The 20,150-nt window shown below is 48.6% G+C and overlaps 2 protein-coding genes across 2 annotated transcripts in view; both read left to right on the forward strand.

The window, feature by feature from the left end:
• LOC126539105 (uncharacterized) overlaps positions 1 to 20,150 on the forward strand; it is a 64,221-nt gene that overhangs the window by 27,209 nt on the left and 16,862 nt on the right. Inside the window, exon 7 of the mRNA XM_055075190.2 lies at positions 16,033 to 16,087. Coding sequence (XP_054931165.2) covers positions 16,033 to 16,087 — 55 coding nt within the window. The remainder of the gene's footprint in view (positions 1 to 16,032; positions 16,088 to 20,150) is intronic.
• LOC126539106 (uncharacterized) lies at positions 3,098 to 16,742 on the forward strand. Its single transcript, XM_050185832.3, has 4 exons — positions 3,098 to 4,125; positions 6,716 to 6,836; positions 11,098 to 11,280; positions 14,877 to 16,742. The coding sequence occupies exons 1-4, from the start codon at positions 3,984 to 3,986 to the stop codon at positions 15,997 to 15,999; spliced, it is 1,569 nt and encodes a 522-aa protein (XP_050041789.2). The 5' UTR covers positions 3,098 to 3,983; the 3' UTR covers positions 16,000 to 16,742.

Below are 20,150 nucleotides of genomic sequence, written 5' to 3' on the forward strand. Positions count from 1 at the left end.
CACTGCAAATAAATGCATTTATTAATAATAATAAAATTAAATAAACTTGTATTTTCTTAAGTCTTCACGAATATATAAAATTGAGCAGGAATTTTATTTTCGTTGAATGAATCTAACTGTGTCTCGCTTGAATTAAAAAACGCGTTTTTCTTTCCCAATGTTTGTTCCCTCCAAACATAGTCGCGCTTCGATCGCGGCTCCCATAACCCCCCATGCTGATGTCGGTGACAATCTGTACTGAACCGCTTTTCGCCCGAAGCTTCGCGACCTATTTCAATCGACCTTGCTGCAAGCACGGCTCAGACAGCGGTTAATTCGCGCATTACGGTGAGCACAGAGTACGCGACACGAAACTGGCCAAAGCTGCATGGGGAGTGTAAATGTGTCTAATTTATCCGTTTTGTCTGCACTGCTGTCTTAGAGGTGCGCAAGCGTACCGGCCGAGGGCGACGAATGCAGCTGCCCGATGTTTGTTTTCAAGCGAAGCTTGAATTGGGCACAAGTGACGTTGTGGTGGCCACGCAAAAAAAAAAGACAAACAGTTGCTCCCAGTGCAAAGCAGCTGTGGGAAAGGGCGATTTGATGAGTTGACAGCTGCGCCGGCTCTGGAGGATTTCAGCTGCATAGGCGCGCGCTCACCCCACGCGCAACCAGTCGGAGCCGTTTCGCTTCCGCTGGGGACAGAAAGGGCAGGAAAGGGTTTTACGCGTGCTCTGCCGGCTTCCATTCAGTTCAGTCTCGGAAAACGGATGGGACGACCACGCCCCCGAGGAATTGGCAGGGCAGCCTTCGACGCGCGGCTGCGAGAACTCGCCGCCGGCGCGCCGATCCAGCCGTTAAGGGCTAAATATAATCCGACATACTGGATTCCAAGAGAAAGGAAGCGTAGCAGGGGGCGGCACAAAGTTAGGTGGGCGGATGAGATTAAGAAGTTTGCAGGGACAACGTGGCCACAATTAGCACATGAAGTATGGGAGAGGCCTTTGCCCGGCAGTGGGCGTAGCCAGGCTGCTGATGATGATAATCCGACGTACCGTGAGCGCGCGCGCACGTTACGTCACGTTGGCGAGAACAGCGTTTGTAGTTCGACCGATGGTTCGACGCACTAGCGCTGCCAACGTAACCGGACGCGCTCGGCGTCGAGTGACGCCCGCCCGTTTGCCGATAGCGTGACTATAAACGCGCCTTTAGCGCCGCCCGAGCCCAGGCAATCTGACAGCAATGAGAAGATACCGAGCTGAGGTAGCAGGGGGCTGAAACAATCCGGCATCGTTACCTGTCGATCATTTAACCGGGACGAAGGTCAGGTGCACGCCGGACAAGCTTCGCTTACCCCCTTTTGTAGTAGGGGAAGGGTTTGTCACTTTTTTGCCCTTTTTTTATCTACTCTTTACAACGGTAGATTTGTAAGCGTTACGATCGTGCGGCCGTTGACTGTATGTGTAACAACTTCATTCCAGAATAGGCGTTTGGGCGCCTGCAAAAAATGTCTGCGAACTGCTCCAACCACGGTAGTTGGTTCCGATCGACTTCATCATCTTTGTTCCCAGAGCTGATCAGACAACTTGGGTATGCTTTTCTGATTGTTTACAGTGCAGATCAAAATGTATTCGCGTACGCAGGGCAAAAATGTCGCAAGTGGCAGGCGATCGCTCGCCTGCCTGTTGGATTCCCGGCGCTGACACAAAACTCGGCAGAACTCGCGGTGCCCGCCTAATCCACGCACTGTAAAAAAAGTTCCAGATGTCCTTAGCTATCGCCTAAGAGACGTGAAGGCGAAAGCCGTGTAAAGCCTGCTGTAATTCACCTTAATCCTCATTAATCCACCTCAGTGCACCCTAATTCACGTTAATCCGCTTTAGTACACCTTAATCCACGCTGATCGTCCTTCAACCACTTTAATCCAATCACTAATCAATCATTAACATTGCTAAGCATTGATCATCTCTTACACACGGCTGGACATGCTTTAGTTCCCTCCTTGCCTGCCTTGGGCCACGTGATATTTTCTGTACCTCACAACGCGACCTTGAAACTTGAAAATCTAAGGCTTTCGACTTAAAATGGCTGTAAATTTAAAGAAAATTCGCAGAATTTTTCTGTAACCCCCAAAAAATCTGTGAATTCTCTGACAGAAACCTGCTAAAACAAAAACTGAAATTTTCTTTTCTTCGTGATCTCCAGTGTACAAATCCAGTCAAAACTAAGATATAATCATTCTAAATCATCGTAACTGCATAAAAATCTGTAAAGCAACACTTCACAGCTTTTCGTTCTTTTCATAAACGGCGTTTTTCTACATTATTTTCTACATTACAATCTCAACCACAGTTAATTTCCCCGACGCTTTCCTTGGCTTGATTGTCTATTGACTTTATGTGGTAATGATTAACAAAATCGAGGCCCTTGTTACTCTTCTCTCGTTTATTCATTGCAAGGGTATCGAATCTGGCAGCCTTGACGTGATTATGTAGCATGCGAGGGTTTATTAGCTACGCGCCTGCTCCCTAAGATCACGCGTTACGTGATGCCGTCGGGCAACAGAGGATGTTCCTCATCCGCCCACCGTGGCTCTGAGCGGCGCTGGCTAACACTCCTAGGCTAGCTCTAGTAGACATAGATACCCAAGTAAGTGGACGAATTGATGGCCGCCGTCGTAGCACAATTGGTCGTGCAACGCACGCGTAATGCGGAGGTTGTGGGTTCGGCTCCCACCGGCGACAAGTTATCTTTTCGTCCACCTTCGTTTTCCATTTTCTTCATTGTTCTCTACATTCCAATTTCAACCGCAGTTAATTTCCCCGATGCATTTCTTGGCTTCATGTGGTAATGACTAACAAAGTCAAGCCCCTTCTTCTCATACCTATATTCAGCGATTTTTGTAAACGATTCCAGACCATGAATCATCCTTCGTCCAGTCACTAGAGTTTCATTTCCCTAATGCAAAAACTGGCCCACCAGTTGTCTCGTTGAAGAATTTTGCTCTTTAGACGCATTTGATTAGAGAAATCATAGTTGCAAGGCACGGAACGAGGCCACTCAGCAAGCTTCGGTTATGCGCTGGAGATTGTTACGTGTCCTCTAGGGAGCGATCCGTTGCAAAAAAATTTTCAAGTCGGCTTATTAATAGCCGAGATAGAAATATTTCCCAGCCGCGAACCCATGATTTCAGGAGGCGAGCTCCACTGCCAAGCGAGACACTCTCTGCACTGTCTAGCTCCGCAAGCGAAATTCCTTCCCTGCGTTCTCCCATACCGGACCTCGAGGATCGCGCGAGAAGGGAGAACGGCGTTCGGTTTGAAATTTCAGATCTTTCCGTGGCGCGTAGCGATGTAATACTTTGCAGACACGATCGTTATCGCGCATTGTATGCTCTGCGCTTGTCAGCTCGAAATGGCCAGACCTGGTGAGGGGCCCTTTAAGAGAGCTGCGCCGGGGTCCGCCGTACCAGCCACACTCCCAGTATTTCTGGCACACGGCTAGGCCACATGGCTTCCTGGTCTGAGGGGGCCACCTGCAAAGAAGGGGAACAAGCAATTTCATCTGCTCCTAATAAAGTTCGATCATCATCAGTCTAGCTGAACCAGTTTCCTCCGGTAAGTTTAGCAGGAAGCACGTTGGAAACTCTATACCATCAGCACAAAGATATGGCTTTTGAGATTATAAGCGTATGTGTGCCCGCGCGTGCCGCAACAACCGGTGGCGCTACTCACTACTAAAATTCAAGCAAGACGCTTGTAAAGAAAAAAAAAAAAACATCGCTCGTGCATCTATCGGCTTTGATGCAATTTAGCGCCAGTGTTGCCAGTGTAGCATAAGCCTTGTTTGTGTCTGCGTTCTGTAGTTCGGGGCGCAGGCGAGCGGTCGGCAATATCGAGCAGCAGTATAGTTGCACAACACGCTGCCGGATTACACCCAGAACACGCTCGCTGCCTGCAAACTTGTACTCTTGCACGCGATAGCTCGAAGAAGGCGGGAAAACCATGGCACAAAACGGGACGCGTCGGGACGCACGTGAGGCTCGTTCGAGAAGGCAGCGTGGCAGGGCGACAATTGCAAAAGCGATTGCGCGCGTCTGCGCGCCCAGCACCCGCATTTTGTCAACGCGCAGAGGCAAGAATCGAGGTGAGTTCACTTTGCTCGAACGCTCATTTTGCAACGAAGCTTCCATAACCGTTTCCGCGTGGAGGCGGCTGCCTGCTCTGTGTGCAGCTCCGTGTGCTGCCCCTGTTCCTATGGTGCTAGATGCCTAGTCGGGCGACTTATTTCCCCGTATTCAGATATGCTTCTTAACTTGAAGCCCACGCTTCGCTTGTTCATCTGAATGACGCCTGGCGTGAACGTGCCCAGCAGGACGCTCATTGCTTTTTCCTTCGGCGCGTTCACGACCGGCGTCATTTAGGTGAAGTCAACCATGGGCTTCAAGTTGAGATGCAAGCCCGCCGTGGTTGCTCAGGGGCTACGGTGTTGGGCTGCTGAGCACGAAGATCGCGGGATCGAATCCCGGCCTCGGCGGCCGCATTTCGTTGGAGGCGAAATGTGAAAACACCCGTGTACTCAGATTTAGGTGCACGTTAAAGAATCCCAGGTGGTCAAAATTTCCGGAGTCCTCCACTACAACGTGCCTCATAATTAGAAAGTGGTTTTGGCACGTAAAACCCCATAATTGTTTTTAAAAAAAGTTAAGATGCACTTCTGAATGCGGAGGTTCCTGCTGCCCCTTGCTGCGCCACCACTGACAATGACATATTGTGAAATAAATAAATAAAAATATTCAGCAGCAGGTTACACTCCTGTAACACGTGAAAGTGAAAGCCTGCTGCACACGTGGTAGTGCATTAAGTTATACGCTTGGAAGGGTCAGACTTCTTGCAAGACATAGGGAGCTGCAGTGTGAAGTAAACTTGATGTACTGTAGGTCGACCTCCTGAACGTCACATGCGAGCACCTAATGCACTACGTAAAGGTTTTGTTTTTTGTTTTCGTTCGTTCTTTCCTTCTTTCTTTCTTTCATTCATTTCTTCTTTCATATGCAGCCATTACATCTTCGCTTGCTTACGGGTGTATGATCCATTGCAACGATCTACTTAAGGTTTTCACTTTAATAAATAAACAAAACTGTCGCAGAACAGTCCAATACGAACATTGTTGGAGCCCCGATTTCTGGCTTTGAAACCTAATTATGAGTTATTATAAGACGTTATTTCATGTATACCACTCTCGAAGAGACATCTTTACGCGGTTGTTTTAGCCAGTAATCTGCGATCCTTCTGTATAAACGAGTAAGGACCGCGTTCCGTCTTTCGATCGCCCGAGTTCACGTCGTTAAATTTCGTTTCCTGTAGCTGCTACAGCGTTTGCCGGTCAATTATTGGCTCCCGCGTTGGTTTCCTTTCTTAAAGCGGTCTATGTGCGCGAAATGCACACAATTTCGTTGCCTCAAAGAAAACGCGTCTACTCCTCGCTCTTTGGATACTGCGGCTGCGCACTGCAGTGCTGAAATGAGAGATAGCATTAGCTAAGTGCCTCAGATGTTTTCGTGCTCTCTCGCAACTGAATACGAGGCCCGTTCATCCCCGAACGCTAAACCGCTCTTTAAGACGTCGCAAGAGCGAGATAAACACTTGTTCGTTGCGAAGCTTTGTCCGCCGGTGGTCATGACGATGCCGGTGGTGAGGTTGGTGACGCGGCCGCTTGAAATGGCTTGAATATGTGCGATATGGGAGACCACAGGCGAGGCCAGAGGTTGCTGGGGCATACTGCCCTTGAAAGATTTTGCTTAGTACTGCCGCTTCTCTTATGCGGATTACAGGTATGTGTGATGAACTCGCTTTTCCGTTTGTGTCCTCGTCCCGGTCAGAAAGAGCCTTGTTGAGAACTTGTGTCGCGAAACACGAGGATCGTTTGTCCGTTTCCTGTCTGTTCATGCAACTGTTGTCTTGCAGTTGCGGCGTGTCGTCTTTCGTGTATCATGTGCTGAATATCAGTGAATAGTGAAAGCATAATAAAACAGTTGCTAATGATGCTCCTCCTGCCCGTGTGTTAATTCGCGCCCCCTATTCCATTGCCCGTCCTTTCTTACAACTTGTATATCATATTGCCATTTGTTAGGCGTGTTGGTAAACTGACTTGGAAGAAGCAGAAGAAACTTTATTAAAGACTAGTCCGGCAGTTTTGTTGTGGTGGCCTCAAGTGGTGACTTGAAGTCCTTGGACTCGGGCGGCACCTTCGGCTTGCCGGACGGCAAGCATATTTAGCGTCAGCGAACAAAGACAGAGGGGAGACGGCGCATTGTGGTGTCGACTCCCTTCTGTCCGTGTTCACTGGCGCTAAATATGCTTTCCATGTATATCATAGTTATGTGCTTCTCATAATGTGCTTCTTTTTATTTTATTTATTTATTTGTTGCTACTTTACTGTATCCTGTTGCTGACTGTCCCCGTGGCGGCATGACGAAGTCAGGCATTCCTTTTGCCTTTAGCTTTGTGCTGAAAGCAGTATTCCACAGAATTTACAATGCGTAAACCAAAAGAAAGAAAGAAGTCTGGGGTACGGACAGACCGACGGTTAATTTCGAACGACGCGTTCCCCTGGTAACTGATGCAGCTTATTCGCGAACGAGGCTTCAATGCATATGTTTAACCATAATAAGCCTTATGGAAAACCATGCAGTCAAAAAAAAGTTTACGTAGTAATTTTTGTTGATGGCATCCAGACTTGGCCGAAAGTGGACCCTCTGGATCAGCAGCCACGACTTCAGGTGACGACCCCACAGCTGCGGAAGAAAGCGACCCAGAGGCTTCGGATGATCCAGCTACCACGGATGACGACGCACAGTAAGCGTATCTGAAACCCGCGATTGGGGGCCGGCTGAGCATTGGCTACAGGAAGGCGTCAGCTCATTATCGTTCTTCCCTCACCAGTCCTCATCGGAAATTTTGATCATACACTGGATGGTGCAAAACGCCGTCTAGGCAGCAGATTGCAGCAAGAATGTTTTCACATTGGTTGATTAATAATTTATTAGAGGAAGTAGGAGAAATTCAGATGTCGCGCCGACCATGATCCCGACTAGCGTCCGCAAACGGTCATTCGTTCCTTGCGCTCAGTCATATATCCCGACGCCGGTCGAATGCGTCACGTTTACGTCATGGATCCTCGTCTCCATGATCAATTTTTTTTTTTACCTGTGAGCGTATATGGCCCCACTTTGAAGGTTCGCGATGCAGTTGTACGAAGCTCGGCGATAAAAGCTGGCGCTGCGCCAATAATGAGGCCAGCGGAGCAGCCGTTACGGCGGATGATTGATGACCTAGATAAGAACAGGCGACCGACGCTGCGAATGACGTCATCGACATAGCTGCCGCGGTGCATAGGGCGGCGCGAAGCGGATGGCGTCAGCGCCCCAGTTTGTCTCTGGTCCCCAGGTGTCAGAGAATTAAATGTGGGGGAAGGCCGTTCCTACTGGCATACGATAAGGCGTTTAAAGCCAATCGACGTTAAATGAATAACGGGTTTTTAAAGGTAACCCAAAGCGCTTATTTTTGAGATAAAAACCAATTGGAAAAATATGTGGGCACGGTAACTCCTAGTATCCTAAGGTCCGATCAGCGAGGGCATAAGGTCCCCGCCTATGGCGTTTAACGAGGTTGGATTCCAGAGATGCGCGTGAAAAGTGCAGTGATGTGCCAGGTTCCGAGTGCCCCAGTTAATAAGGTGGTAGTAGGACAGTCCTTGGATCCGTGTCATCCCGCCTTGCGAAGGTGCCATTTGCAGGAAGGACATCTGAAACAGTCTTCAGTCATTCATTAAATGACACGTGGCAATGGCCGCCAGGTTGGAATTCCTGTACCAATCGGACGGCCACTGCCGAAGGAAAGGGAAGGGCCCACCCAGATAGAGATAGAACAATTTGCTGTAAAATGACGAATAGAACAAAGCAAACAAACACAGGTAAAGATGGAGCGGGATTCGCAGCGCCCGACACAACTCGACGTTCGGAGACGCATGTAATCAAATCAGGTAAACAATTAGATAAACAATAAGAGAATAAATAAATAAACAATGACGGCAGAAATTAGAGGAAGTACGCTCACGCGAAGTACAGGTTAATTTCGTAGAACGAGGGTGGTTTTTTTTTTTTTTACACGTAGCACACTTTACATGGCGGTATTGCACGTTCCGGATTGGATGATTTACCGAAGTCACGTGCCATAATTGGTGACGTTGCAGGCAGTCCGTTTCGCGTAGAGTCTGTTTACCGTGCGACATTGACACTCCAACATGAAGCCGAGGCTTCCTCGAAACGAAGGGCGCAGGCGTTTGCGTTTGAAGGTACAGCGTTTTAGCATCATTCAACTGTTTAATACTCTGCAGACACGATCGTCAGTGCACAAGGTAAATTTCGATAGTACTCAACATATTGCCGCGGACACCCATCGCGGTAACGTCTCGGATAATACCGAAACACCATGTGGTGTCATACGCTTTCCCCAAATCATGAAATACGGAAACCACACACGCACACGCACGCACGCACGCACGCACGCACGCACACGCACGCACGCACGCGCACACACACACACGCACGCACACGCGCACACACACACGCACGCACACGCGCACACACACACACACGCACGCACGCACGCACACACACACACGCGCGCGCGCGCACGCACGCACACACACGCGCGCGCGCACACGCACGCACGCACACACACGCGCGCGCACACGCACACACGCACGCACACACACACACACACCGCACACACACACGCACACACACACACACACACACAGATATAGGTATATATATATATTTTAAACACCCTTACCAACACATTCCAAAGTCCCAGACGCCATTGTACCTTTTTCGGAGCCTCAGCCACACAGGGTATCGCCATTTCTGTATACCGCCGTAACGACACCTACGTTTAGCTAACGTAGGTGTCGTCCTAACGTCCCTTGAAAAACCATTCCGATGCCTTTCAGTTAGCCCATGCATTGCACCCCAGACTCCTTGTCGCCATCTTAGCTCTTTCAAAATTGCTCGATGCACCATTGCTGCTACGCCACGAAAGTCACTCTTTCAACGGATGTCTTTTTGTGTCTTTTTTGTTACTAGCGTACTGACCGCCTGACCGGCTCTTCTAAACATGCCGCCAACGACACTCGTGAATGCTCCCTAACCTCTCGCTCCCCCCCCCCCCCATGCCCGTCTTTTTCCTTTTTTTGTTCTTTCCTTTTTTTCTTAGTACCCCCATTCTTTTTCTTTCTCTCCTTTTCTTTATTTTCTTTTCTCCCCTCCTTCCCGCTCTCCTCGTCTTGGGAACCACGCTCACAGACGTCAGGCGACAGCGTTCATTCTCTCTGAAGTCTCTTCTTTTACAACCAGCCGCCACCGACAACAACTGCACGTGACGTCACTGCACTAACCCTTTAAAACTAACATGCCGAGGATGACGAGGCCGCCTTTGACGAAGATAGGTCCTCCTATCGAAACGTTGGCCAGCCTTTCTGAGGCACCTTATCCCTGTTCATAACCCTTATACCGCAGTGTGCTATTCCATCTGTCAGCCCCTTTCTTGAATTTGTGCCTTCTCGGAAGGCACACTGGTAAGGATCTGGTATTCCGTTTCTTTCTAGGAGATGGACTAGGCGCCGGTTTATCATCTTTTCAAAGCGCTTGCACAGACAGCTTGTCAAAGCAGTAAGTCGGGCCCATGAAGTCGGGCTCACTGACCACTTTAACCGTACGCTTGGACGACATGCTTGCCGTGCACGTCGCCTCTGACCACACAAACTGGGGCCTCATTCTACCCTTTGTCACCTACGCATACAACACCGCGATACAGAGCACCACTGGTTTTTCGCCATTTTTCTTATTTTACAGCCGCCATTCGTGGCCCACTATCGAAACAATTCTCCCGTACCGGCCTGATGCATCCGAGTGTGCGCCCGTTTCTGTCGCTGCGAGACACGCTGAGGTGTCCCGCGAACTCGCACGGGCCTTAACTTCATCTGATCAGGAACGCCAAAAGAGCAGCCGCCCCGACAACACCGACGCGCCATAAAGGTCCAAACACTCGGCTTCGCCTCTACCCCCAGGATCCTTGCCAAGGTTGACGACTGGGCGTGTTGGTATAGCATATTAGAGGTCAGAGGTCTTCTGTGTGTCTCGTCAAAATGTTGCGCAATCCAACCTCTAATACCCCAGGATCCCCTTTTCCCCGGACTCGGCTATGGGCCGCGCATGGCTACACGCGGGTGGGTCCGGCCCCCATGTGCTCGGGTCCGTGGTGTCGCAACGCACCAAACGCCTGCTGACGCAGACGCCCCTGCGGGGAACGCAACCAAAAGGAAGTGCCGCCGAACGTGCACCTGGCGTACAACACGGAGCGCTCGCCCACGGCTGGGCGGGAGGTGCGGCGCGCGGGCCTCCCCTCTAGCCCGGCCGTGGCTCGTCCAAGCCGGCATGCCGAGTTCACATAGGTGGCGCCACTGCCTATACGCAATATGGCGGCGTCGATGAAGAACGCCAACGCCGACGGCAGAAGTTTCCCCGGAGTGCCCATACAATTAAATGAAGATAGAATGGTTAAGAAATAGAACAAGTTAAGGAGCGCGCAAGGAGCGATGAAACGAAGAATGCTAGGCATAACGTTAAGAGACAGAAAGAGAGCGGTTTGGATCAGATAGCAAACGGGTATAGACGATATTCTAATAAACATTAAGGGAAAAAAATGGCGCGGGGCAAGTCATGTAAGGCGCAGATTAGATAACCGTTGGACCATTAGGGTGACAGAATGGGTACCAAGAGAAGGAAAGCGCAATAGAGGACGGCAGAATTTCGTCGCACCACTAGGTAGTGCGACGAAATTAGCAACTTTGCGGGTGCTAGTTGGAATCGGTTGGCGCAGGACAGGGGTAATTGGAGATCGCAGGGAGAGGCCTTCGTCCTGCCGTGGACATAGATAGGATGATGATGATGATGATGGAACACATCGCATAAAATTTTATAGCGTTTACTTACTACTTCGCTTCACATAGTAGTGCGTTGGCCGTGTCTAATTTTTCCTTCTCGTTAACTTTCAGAGACTCCGCCACCAGCGCAGTGCAGGGAGCAGGGCCACGACCACGTGGACTCGGCGATGGCGGACTCCAGGCTTGTCACATCTGTCGAAAGACCTTCGCCCTGAGGTCGTCCGTCCGACGACACCTGAGGAATAAGCACGCCGACGAATATCTGCGCCTGTATTACTACGTCACCGAAAGCAGGTTCGCCCACAAGTTATCTCTCGCGTAGCACCAACCACACGGGTGTCCCGCATACGGAGGCAAATTCGCCTCCAAACTCGTGCAAACGCGAAGTAGCTATTTGGGAATATTTATGCGTCTATCACATTAAGGGGTACTTGCGCACAAAAGCACGTACGCGTGTGGGCCACTTTCCATCAAGCGACAGAGGCAGACATGAAACGGGTGAGTACTGTACAGGGCGCTTTTTTGTTTAGCTGCACCAAATTTTTTAAAGATTGCGTATTGCAGGTAACACAATTCTAATACTTGATCTAAGTTACTCGATGAGGCGGCCATTACTTCTACGTGAAATAAAATGTTCAACTGAACAATTGACGTAATTACGCGAATTAACTTTTTAATAAATAATTTACGCCACATATTTCAATCTACGAATTATAGCCGCTGAGTTCGGACGGCGTATCCACTTGTAACGAATTTTCTGAACAGCACCAGTTCCGAGATGTCAATTTTCTAAGTTTCCGTCGAAATGCATAGGTATTCCAGTCAATCTTGTGCTTTAATGCATAAAGCAGCGGTTTCTTAAAGATGTAACTGGAACGCCCGTGCATTTCGTCAGACATTGAATATCATTATCTCGGAACTGGTGCTGTCCAGAGAATTCGTTCCAAGTGGATGCGCCGTGCGAACTCAGCAGCTATAATTCGTAGATGGAAATATCTGGCAAAATTCATTAAAAGGTTAACGCAAGTACGTTAATTATTCAATTGAACATTTTGCTTTCTCGTAATGTAATGGCCACCTCAACGAGCTATTCAGATCAAGGGTTAGAACTGTGCCATCCACCATAGGTAATATTCACAAAATTTTGATGCAGCTAAAAAAAAAAAAAAAATAGCGCCCTGTATATAGTCGGTGGTAACCTAAGAATTCACTTCAAGCCCTGTTCACGAGAACTCGGCGCCTGCCCTCCTCTGAAAGAGCCGAATCAGCTGCAGTACGATCGCAGGTTAATGACTTTGGCGTGCTAATGTGTATGCTACGCTAATTACAATATCAAAGTTCGTTTTTTAAAGGTTATATATACCTTTGTCTGAGCACCAATATCAGGATCACCCGTAATATTCGCCAACAGATTGACTTCATCGTAGAACTAGTGACCCACAGACAGATCTCTGTGAAGGTAACAGCAGTTTTAAACACAGCAAACCGCTTGATGTCACCGAAGTCACAATGATCATCATCAGCCTGGCTACGCCCACTGCAGGTCAAAGGCCTCTCCCATACTTCTCCAACTACCCCGGTCATGTGCTAACTGTGGCCATGTTGACCCTCCAAACTTCCTAATCTCATCCGCCCAACTAAATTTCTGCCACCCCCTGCTACGCTTCCTTTCTTTTGGAGTCCGGTCCGTAACCCTTAATGACCATCGGTTATCTTCCCTCCTCATTACATGCCTTGCCAATGCCCATTTCCTTTTGTTTATTTCTACTAAGATGTCATTAACTCGCGTTTGTTCCCTCACCCAATCTGCTCTCTTCTTATCCCTTAACGTTACACCCATCATTCTTCTTTCCATAGCTCGTTTCGACATCCCCAATTTAAGTAGAACCCTTTTCGTAAGCCTCGAGCTTTTTGCCCCGTAGGTGAATACTGGTAAGACACAGCTGTTATACACTTTTCTCTTGAGGGACAATGGCAACCTGCTGTTCATGATCTGAGAATGCCTGCCAAACGCACCCCAGCCCATTCTTATTGTTCGGATTATTTCAGTCTCATGATCCGGATCCGCGATCACTACCTGCCCTAAGTAGATGTATTCTCTTACCACTTCCAGTGCCTCGCTACCTATCGTAAATTGCGGTTCTCGTCCGAGACTGTTAAACATTAGTTTTGTTTAACAGTCACTGAAGTAAGCGAACCTAATTGGCTGGCGCATCTATGCAAGTTGCTTTAGTTGGGCAGCGTACACATAGCTTTCCTATTGCGATAACAATTATATGGACACTCCAAGCGCATTTCTGCCGTGAGCGTCGCCGTCGCCGTGAGGTTCCGTATAAAGTTCAAGGGCAATAACACTGTTGTCGCGCGCCCTATGCTGTATGTGCGAGTGAAAGCGTGCGAGGGAGCCAACGATCGCGGCTCGATCTCGCCCGCGCGAAATGGACGAATTCGAAGAGGATGCGCGCCGTCTTCTCTCTCGTGCGAGGCGCCTAACGTTGAGAGGCGGCGGGGGGACGGGAGGGAGGGGGGCGTTCTCTTTTTCTGCAGCTGCGCATGTGGCGGCTGCGCGCGGCCGTATGTTGAGAGCGATCTGCGTTGGGGGCAGAGTTTAGGTACTCGGCGGTTCGTAGCTTTGTGCGCTGTGTGTCCTCGGCGCTTGCTTTGCGTTGAAGCGATGACAGCACGAATGTCACTTCGCTCGCCGCTGCTGCCGCGTTTCCTCACGCCAGCGTTTCGACAGCGAGTGTTCACAGTCATCGAGTGTGATGCGTCCATGTTTGCTTTGTGCACTGACACCATGCTTATGAATTTAGTTAGCAAGCGAATGTTTACAGGTTGATACAGCTGATAAATGTACTATCCTTACTTTGCATGGCTGTCTAGTAATTTGCTATCGTAATCGATGCTTCGCCTTTCGTGCGAAACTGCGTCTTTTTATTCTGAGTTCTTCGCCTATTACAGTCTTTGGCAATGTGCTGCCTTCCGCGCCCCACTTCGACAAATATAACCGTCGCCATCGTGAGATCGCTGCGCCAACGTCTTGGTGTGTGCATTCGCTTAAACGGCAGCTTGCATTTCGGCCAGCTTGTGAATGCTCTAGTACATAGGCATAAATACTGCATGGCATTAAATTTTATACGTGTGCGGTATGGTATGGCAAACCTTTATTGAAGTTTTTTTTATTGAGGACCAAAACAAGAGAAACAAGAGCTAGGTTCACAAAATAATAGAGGCTCGAAATAATTAACACCAGTAGAACGATTGTCGCTGAAGTCAACATTTCAACCAAGTGACATGTCATCGTCAGAGCAGCAACTGCTTTCTTTATCAACGTTTCGTGTACGCGCCTGGCTCACTCTTTCCATCCCACAGGTGGCGAGTAGCCGGACTCTGAAGGAATCACTCTCTCCCACTCCCCCATTTAGGATAGGGGAGAGTGAGCTACACAGGCATAAAAACGCCGTCATGGAAAGCAGCGGAGGTATTTTGTAAGAGTCCACCGAGTGGACATGTCCATTTTGTCTGCTGTTCAAGTTATGATTGGCTGAGGCGCCTGGCTTCTGTGGACGCGCAGCCCAGCCCAGCCAATCAGAACTTCAGCAGCAGACGAAATGGACATGTCCACTTGGAGGACTGTTACAGATTTACCTACCTCCCCATTTGCTGCACTGACGTAGACAAGGCCCCTTATCGAAACGTGGCTTTTCCTTGTTCTACCACTTTAGAGCTCATTGCATGAGTTTACACATTGCATATGATAACAATAAAGACAATTGTACGCATCGCCTTTAGTTTTAGTGTTTATTTACAGCTTCACAAGAACTTCGTTTCACGGCTTCGAACATGCGCGTCGGATGTGTATATATATTTTTTTTCTCCTGAGCTTACAGAGACCTTGAAGCCAGCGCAGCGCCAGCAACACTACGACGCAAGTTCAAGGGCGACGGACCCCACGTGTGTCACGTATGTGAAAAGACCTTCGCCCGCAGGTCGTGCGTCCGACGGCACCTGATGAACAAGCATATGGGCGAAAGGCTGTACCACTGTGCCATCTGCGAAAGGAACTTCGCCCAGAAGGCGTCGCTCGCTCGTCACCAAGTCACGCACGCGCGCGGGAAACTGCACGAGTGCTCGGTGTGCGGGGGCGAATTCGCCTCCAAGAGCACCCTTCGCGCGCACCAGTTGACGCACACCCGCGCGAAGCCGCACAAATGCCGCCTCTGTCCGGCCACGTTCGCCAGGTTGGACACGTTGAACTGCCACCTGCTGACGCACACGAAAGAGCGACCGCACAAATGTGAAACGTGCGAAGCAAGGTTTTCCGACAAGGCGACGCTCAGGCGTCACCGCCGGACTCACGGGCGTCAGGCCGTCGCCTCGGATCACCCACGCTCGTCTGGAACTTGTTCCCCCCTTATCACTCCACAGCAGGAAGAGGAGGACGATGACGACGACGAACAGATGCACGCGAACGAGAAGTACAGCTGCCGTGCCTGTGGCAGGGATTTCTTTCAGGTGGAAACATTCGCGAGCCACATCGAAGAACACGCGGGCGGGAAGGTGTATGCCTGCCGCGACTGTCCGGTCACGTTCACTCATCGGAGCCACCTGGAGCGACACAAGCTCCGGCACTCGGGCAGAAAACCGTACGAATGCAGCACATGCGGTAATAGGTTCACTCGGCCCTCTGCCCGGTCCCGTCACTTGCGAGAAGTTTGCTGTGCTAAGGACCAAACTGCGACGCAGGAGGAGGTAACTGATGAGGCTTCGACAAGCGGTCGGCGAGCGCTCGCACCGTCCGAAAGCGACGGAAAGACCGGTTCGGGACACAGTCTTTTCCATTGTGAGGTGGATGTCAAGGCTTCGACGAGAAGCCGCCAGACGCCGCCACCATCCGAAGCTGAGGGAGAGACCTGGTCACGGCTTGATCCTTTGAATTGTGAGGTGGCTGGACAGGCTTCGCCGACCAGACGCCAGACGCCGCCACCATCCGAAGACGAGGAAGAGAACTGACCTGACCCTTTGCATTGTGAGGTGGCTGGGCAGGCTTCGCTAAGTGGCCGCCAGCTGCTGTCACCCTCCGAAGGCGACGAAAACACAGGTTCAGGACTTGGTCTGTTACATTAATTTGCGAGCTGCAACAGAAAGGCTAAATGGGCATGTTGACACGTCTTTGCATACAAGCATCACAAAGGACACGGGGAAGTGGGAGCGTTCTGAGCTGACGGGCGTACCCTTGAAGGAGGTGGCTGTCGGTCCGTTCCTTTGTGGGTCAATGGGCATATTCTTGGTGACGCGGCCCGACATGCGAGTTCGTGAGCCGGCCGAAAGACAAGTTGACTATTTGTTGACTTATCGATTGCGAAATCATACCTGTACCTACAGGCTCAAAGAAGCACACACTTTGTACCAGAAAAGGTAAGACACTGAACAGGAGAGCACGTCTTCTCTGTCTACCGTTGTGCGCTTCTTCAGATCTATGAACAGACCAGACAAGGAACTTCCTTTAAAAGGTACCTGTACCGCCTGACTACGTTATGTAAAGTGTATGAGAGAGATTGGCACCGAATACATATTCAAAAGAACGCTTCTTATATATTCAGCGCCCCCTTTCGTTTGTTTGGAAAAATGCCACAAATACTAGCATATCTTTCATTTTCTTTTGTAATATTTTCATGTCTTTATTACATAAAAATATGATTGAATAAATATATTTAATCAAGCTCGGATGGGCTATAAAATGTGTCATTGGCAGAGTGGGCCTGTTTGGTTGAAGTATTGCTTGAGCATTCAATTCAAATGTACGCACTGTGCGTGAAAAGACTGACTGCGCTCGTACAAAGTTATTTACAAGCTCTCTTGGCGTCTTGCTCGACTCCATCACGCTTTGTCAATCGTATTCATTAGCGTGCACACGGGGTGTTGCAGGGTGGAGCTACGAGGGTCGTTTAATGAAGGTTTCCCCAGACCCACATTGGTGTGTATGCGGGCGGAAGTGCAGCAAAGAAATTTCGCACGGTGCTAGGCGTTCATCACTCCAGCACAGAAAAAAAAAAGATATTCAGCTCTCTCCTAATAGCTATTTTTGTTTTACCATACTGACGATGAGGAAGGTTGGAGAATGGAACAAGTGAAGTACGGGGCACTTGATAACTTTCACATCCTCAAAAGCAGCACAACCCCAACAAATTTTTCAGTAAGTAACGACAGTGTATAGGACGGATACCCCCATCGTATGTAGTCGCTAGGTGCTGACATCGACAGTTCAAATGTGGACGGAACTTAATCGAAACGACACAGACTCCTGGTCAACCTGATTCAGCCATGGAAGGGGACACTGTCACAGAACGAGAGGCTGCCATTCGGAACATCAACGCATAATAATCGAAGAACTAGCTGAAAAGTTCAAGGCTAGTGTAGGATGTATAGGAAATATTGTTCAGAACATTCGCACAGTGTGAAAGGTGCCATCACATTCGGTTTCCCGCTTGCTTTTTTCGCAAGGACGACCGAGTGACCTGCAAACCTGAACGTTTGACCGCGTGCCTTGAAATACCAAGATGACTGTTTTGTAAGGTTGATTACAATACGTGAAACTTGGGTTCAAACTAAACTCTCGTCTAAGCAAAGGAAGCACAGCGATACGAAAAAAAAATCACGCATGCAAAGCTCAGCTAGCAAGGAGATGGTGACAGTTCTGTGGGACCACCAAGGAGTAGTGATGACAAATTTCCTGCCAGAATTTGCCACCGTAACGGGCACCTATTGTGATAACTTGTTCACGAAATTGAGGCAATTAATCAAAATCGTAAGGCGTCCTATTCTTCCAAGACAATGCTGCTGCTCACAATTCGCATATTCGCAAATGGAAGCCCGCTCCCGTGTATATTGTTCGCCGTCCTCCGTACTCCCCCAGCTTTGCGCCCTCAATTTTCTACTTTCCTTCTACGAAGTTACTTTTTTGAAAAAAGCGGGCAGTTCCCTTATGATCACACGCGCGTCACCTAAGTCATGGCTTCAAGGCCACCTTGAAGACTTCAATGTTGCTTCATCACTGGAAATATGGCTCTTTGGGAATCTTTTTGATTTTATTTTTGATTCACGGGTCCCTCCATGTCGGGCTATTACACGACCAATTTCTCAGTTTTGTGCTAATTGACGTCGAAATAACATGGTCGTAGAACACTCAACGCACGCGTAAAATTATTTTCAGCCATACCCATCGACTTTATAGTACCCTGCCTTTGGTTGCTACATAGCAAACGGCAGCGCTAACAGCCCAATATAATGCGGCGCTGAAAACGCTTCCGTAAAATATAGGCTGGATTGCCGTAGAACAACTCAAAGTTGTTTCTGATTCGTACGGTTGGTTGCTCGTGGGTTCTTGTCCGTGGCTTTCGTTTCTCGTGGCCACAGTAGGAGTGCATATTGTCTCTTCTTTTACGTTTTCGTTTGGTCAGTGAAAGCAGTAATTACTTTCTATAGAAAGCTGACCAGACCGTCCAGCCCTTGACTGCACACTTGTGTCTATACAGGTTGCGATATTTGCTACCGATAAATGGGAAGCGCAATATTTACAACGCGCTTATACATTCTCGATTAACTTATTGTATCCTGGTTCGGTAAACCACTACACAAACTAACTTAAGATCAAACACTCCAAAACCGCACACTGCGTGCAATAGGTAACTTAGGACATACCGATACCACTAAAGCATCCTATAAGAAATATGAAATATTAACAGCATCAAAACTTCACACTTGCAAATTATTCCTCGAAATTTCACGGCAATTCTGGGAAGACAAATGTTCCTTCCAAAGCAAATACCATGGCAGAACGATAAGCTATAACCTCAGAAAAACTCTTATAGGAAAACGACGTTGCAGAACAAAATACGGCGGTCAAAATCTAGCAGTTCAACTTCCTAACCTTCTAAACTACTACCCCTTGGTATTGGACCTGCTAAATTCTGGAATTTCAAAGCAAAGCTTGAAGAAAACGGCAAAATAATTATTACTATCCGACGGCTAATAGAAATGTTCAACTACAGGTATAAAAAATTTCGTACATGTTTTTGTTTTTGTGCTTCAAGTGCTTAGAAAACTGTGTAAGATTCAATCTTTTTTCTTTCTTTTTACGTGAATTGTGTACTGAAGTGTTGGAAAATGTGTACTACTATAATTTCACGTGTGCTCTCCTTAAAGCCTGCCACTGCCATTTTGCTGCCAATGTACGGGTGGCACGGCCTAGTCAGGCATATATATGCCTTTAGCCGTGTCCCCTAAGACAATCTGTGCATTGTCTTAAACAAATCAATAAATAAAGAAAGAATGTTCACCTCGCGACGCACGCAGTGTTCGTGCCGTACGATCAGGTACACTCGTGCGCAAAAGTATACGGACCAGCGATTGCGCGACAAAACTAATTTTCTTCTCTGTCTGTGAACGCACATTGAAATGAAAGACTGCAGTCCAAACTTGGCATTACGAATTTTCTAGTCCACCCTACAGTTTCAATTTATGCGTGTTTACGAAGAAATTCCGTTTTTTCGGCGACCCTGTGGTCCGTATACTTTTGCTCACGGATGTACGTCGTGAAGAACACGATGTTCGCCTGTGCGCGCGTAACGCCATGCTTGCTATTTTAGTTAGTAAATTAATGTTTACGAGTTTACACGGCCGATAAAGCTGCTATCATTACTTCGTATAGCTGCCTGCTAGTTTGCTATCGCGATCGGTGCTTCGCCTTTTGGGCGGAACTGAAATCTAAAAAAGAATTCTGGTCGTTTGCAAAACTTCCTAAAAAAAAGGCTAAACTTTATTTTGACCAGCAGCTAGGGCTTCTGTGCAGAACTTGGTACAAATCTTGATACAATTTTGGCATACTTTCTCATTCCGTCCGATATAGGAAAGCGGCTTCCATGTCGGGGAATCTTAACTCGCATATACCGTTCGAGGTCACCATCTGAATGCCACAAGCGGCATGATGATGTGCCGCATTTATGGCGCCTGCCCACTAAGAGGGACACGTCAAAAATCGGGCGGCAAGAGGTCGCTTAAAATAAATTGGTCTACTGACATGGTTTCTTTTTCGGTGTTCTTTTTTTCGCTTTCGGCCGCAGATAATGGACGGGAACGATTCTGCGTGTGCCCTGATCGGCTGC

The sequence above is a fragment of the Dermacentor andersoni genome, chromosome 11, assembly GCF_023375885.2.
Source record: "Dermacentor andersoni chromosome 11, qqDerAnde1_hic_scaffold, whole genome shotgun sequence".
NCBI lineage: Eukaryota > Metazoa > Arthropoda > Arachnida > Ixodida > Ixodidae > Dermacentor > Dermacentor andersoni.

Bases quoted from the DNA above. Each gene is read 5' to 3' on its own strand.
- LOC126539106 (XM_050185832.3), top strand. From the start codon at position 3,984: ATGGCACAAAACGGGACGCGTCGGGACGCACGTGAGGCTCGTTCGAGA. The intron at 4,126-6,715 runs GTGAGTTCACTT...GATGGCATCCAG, and splicing joins GCGCAGAGGCAAGAATCGAG to ACTTGGCCGAAAGTGGACCC. The intron at 6,837-11,097 runs GTAAGCGTATCT...GTTAACTTTCAG, and splicing joins ACCACGGATGACGACGCACA to AGACTCCGCCACCAGCGCAG.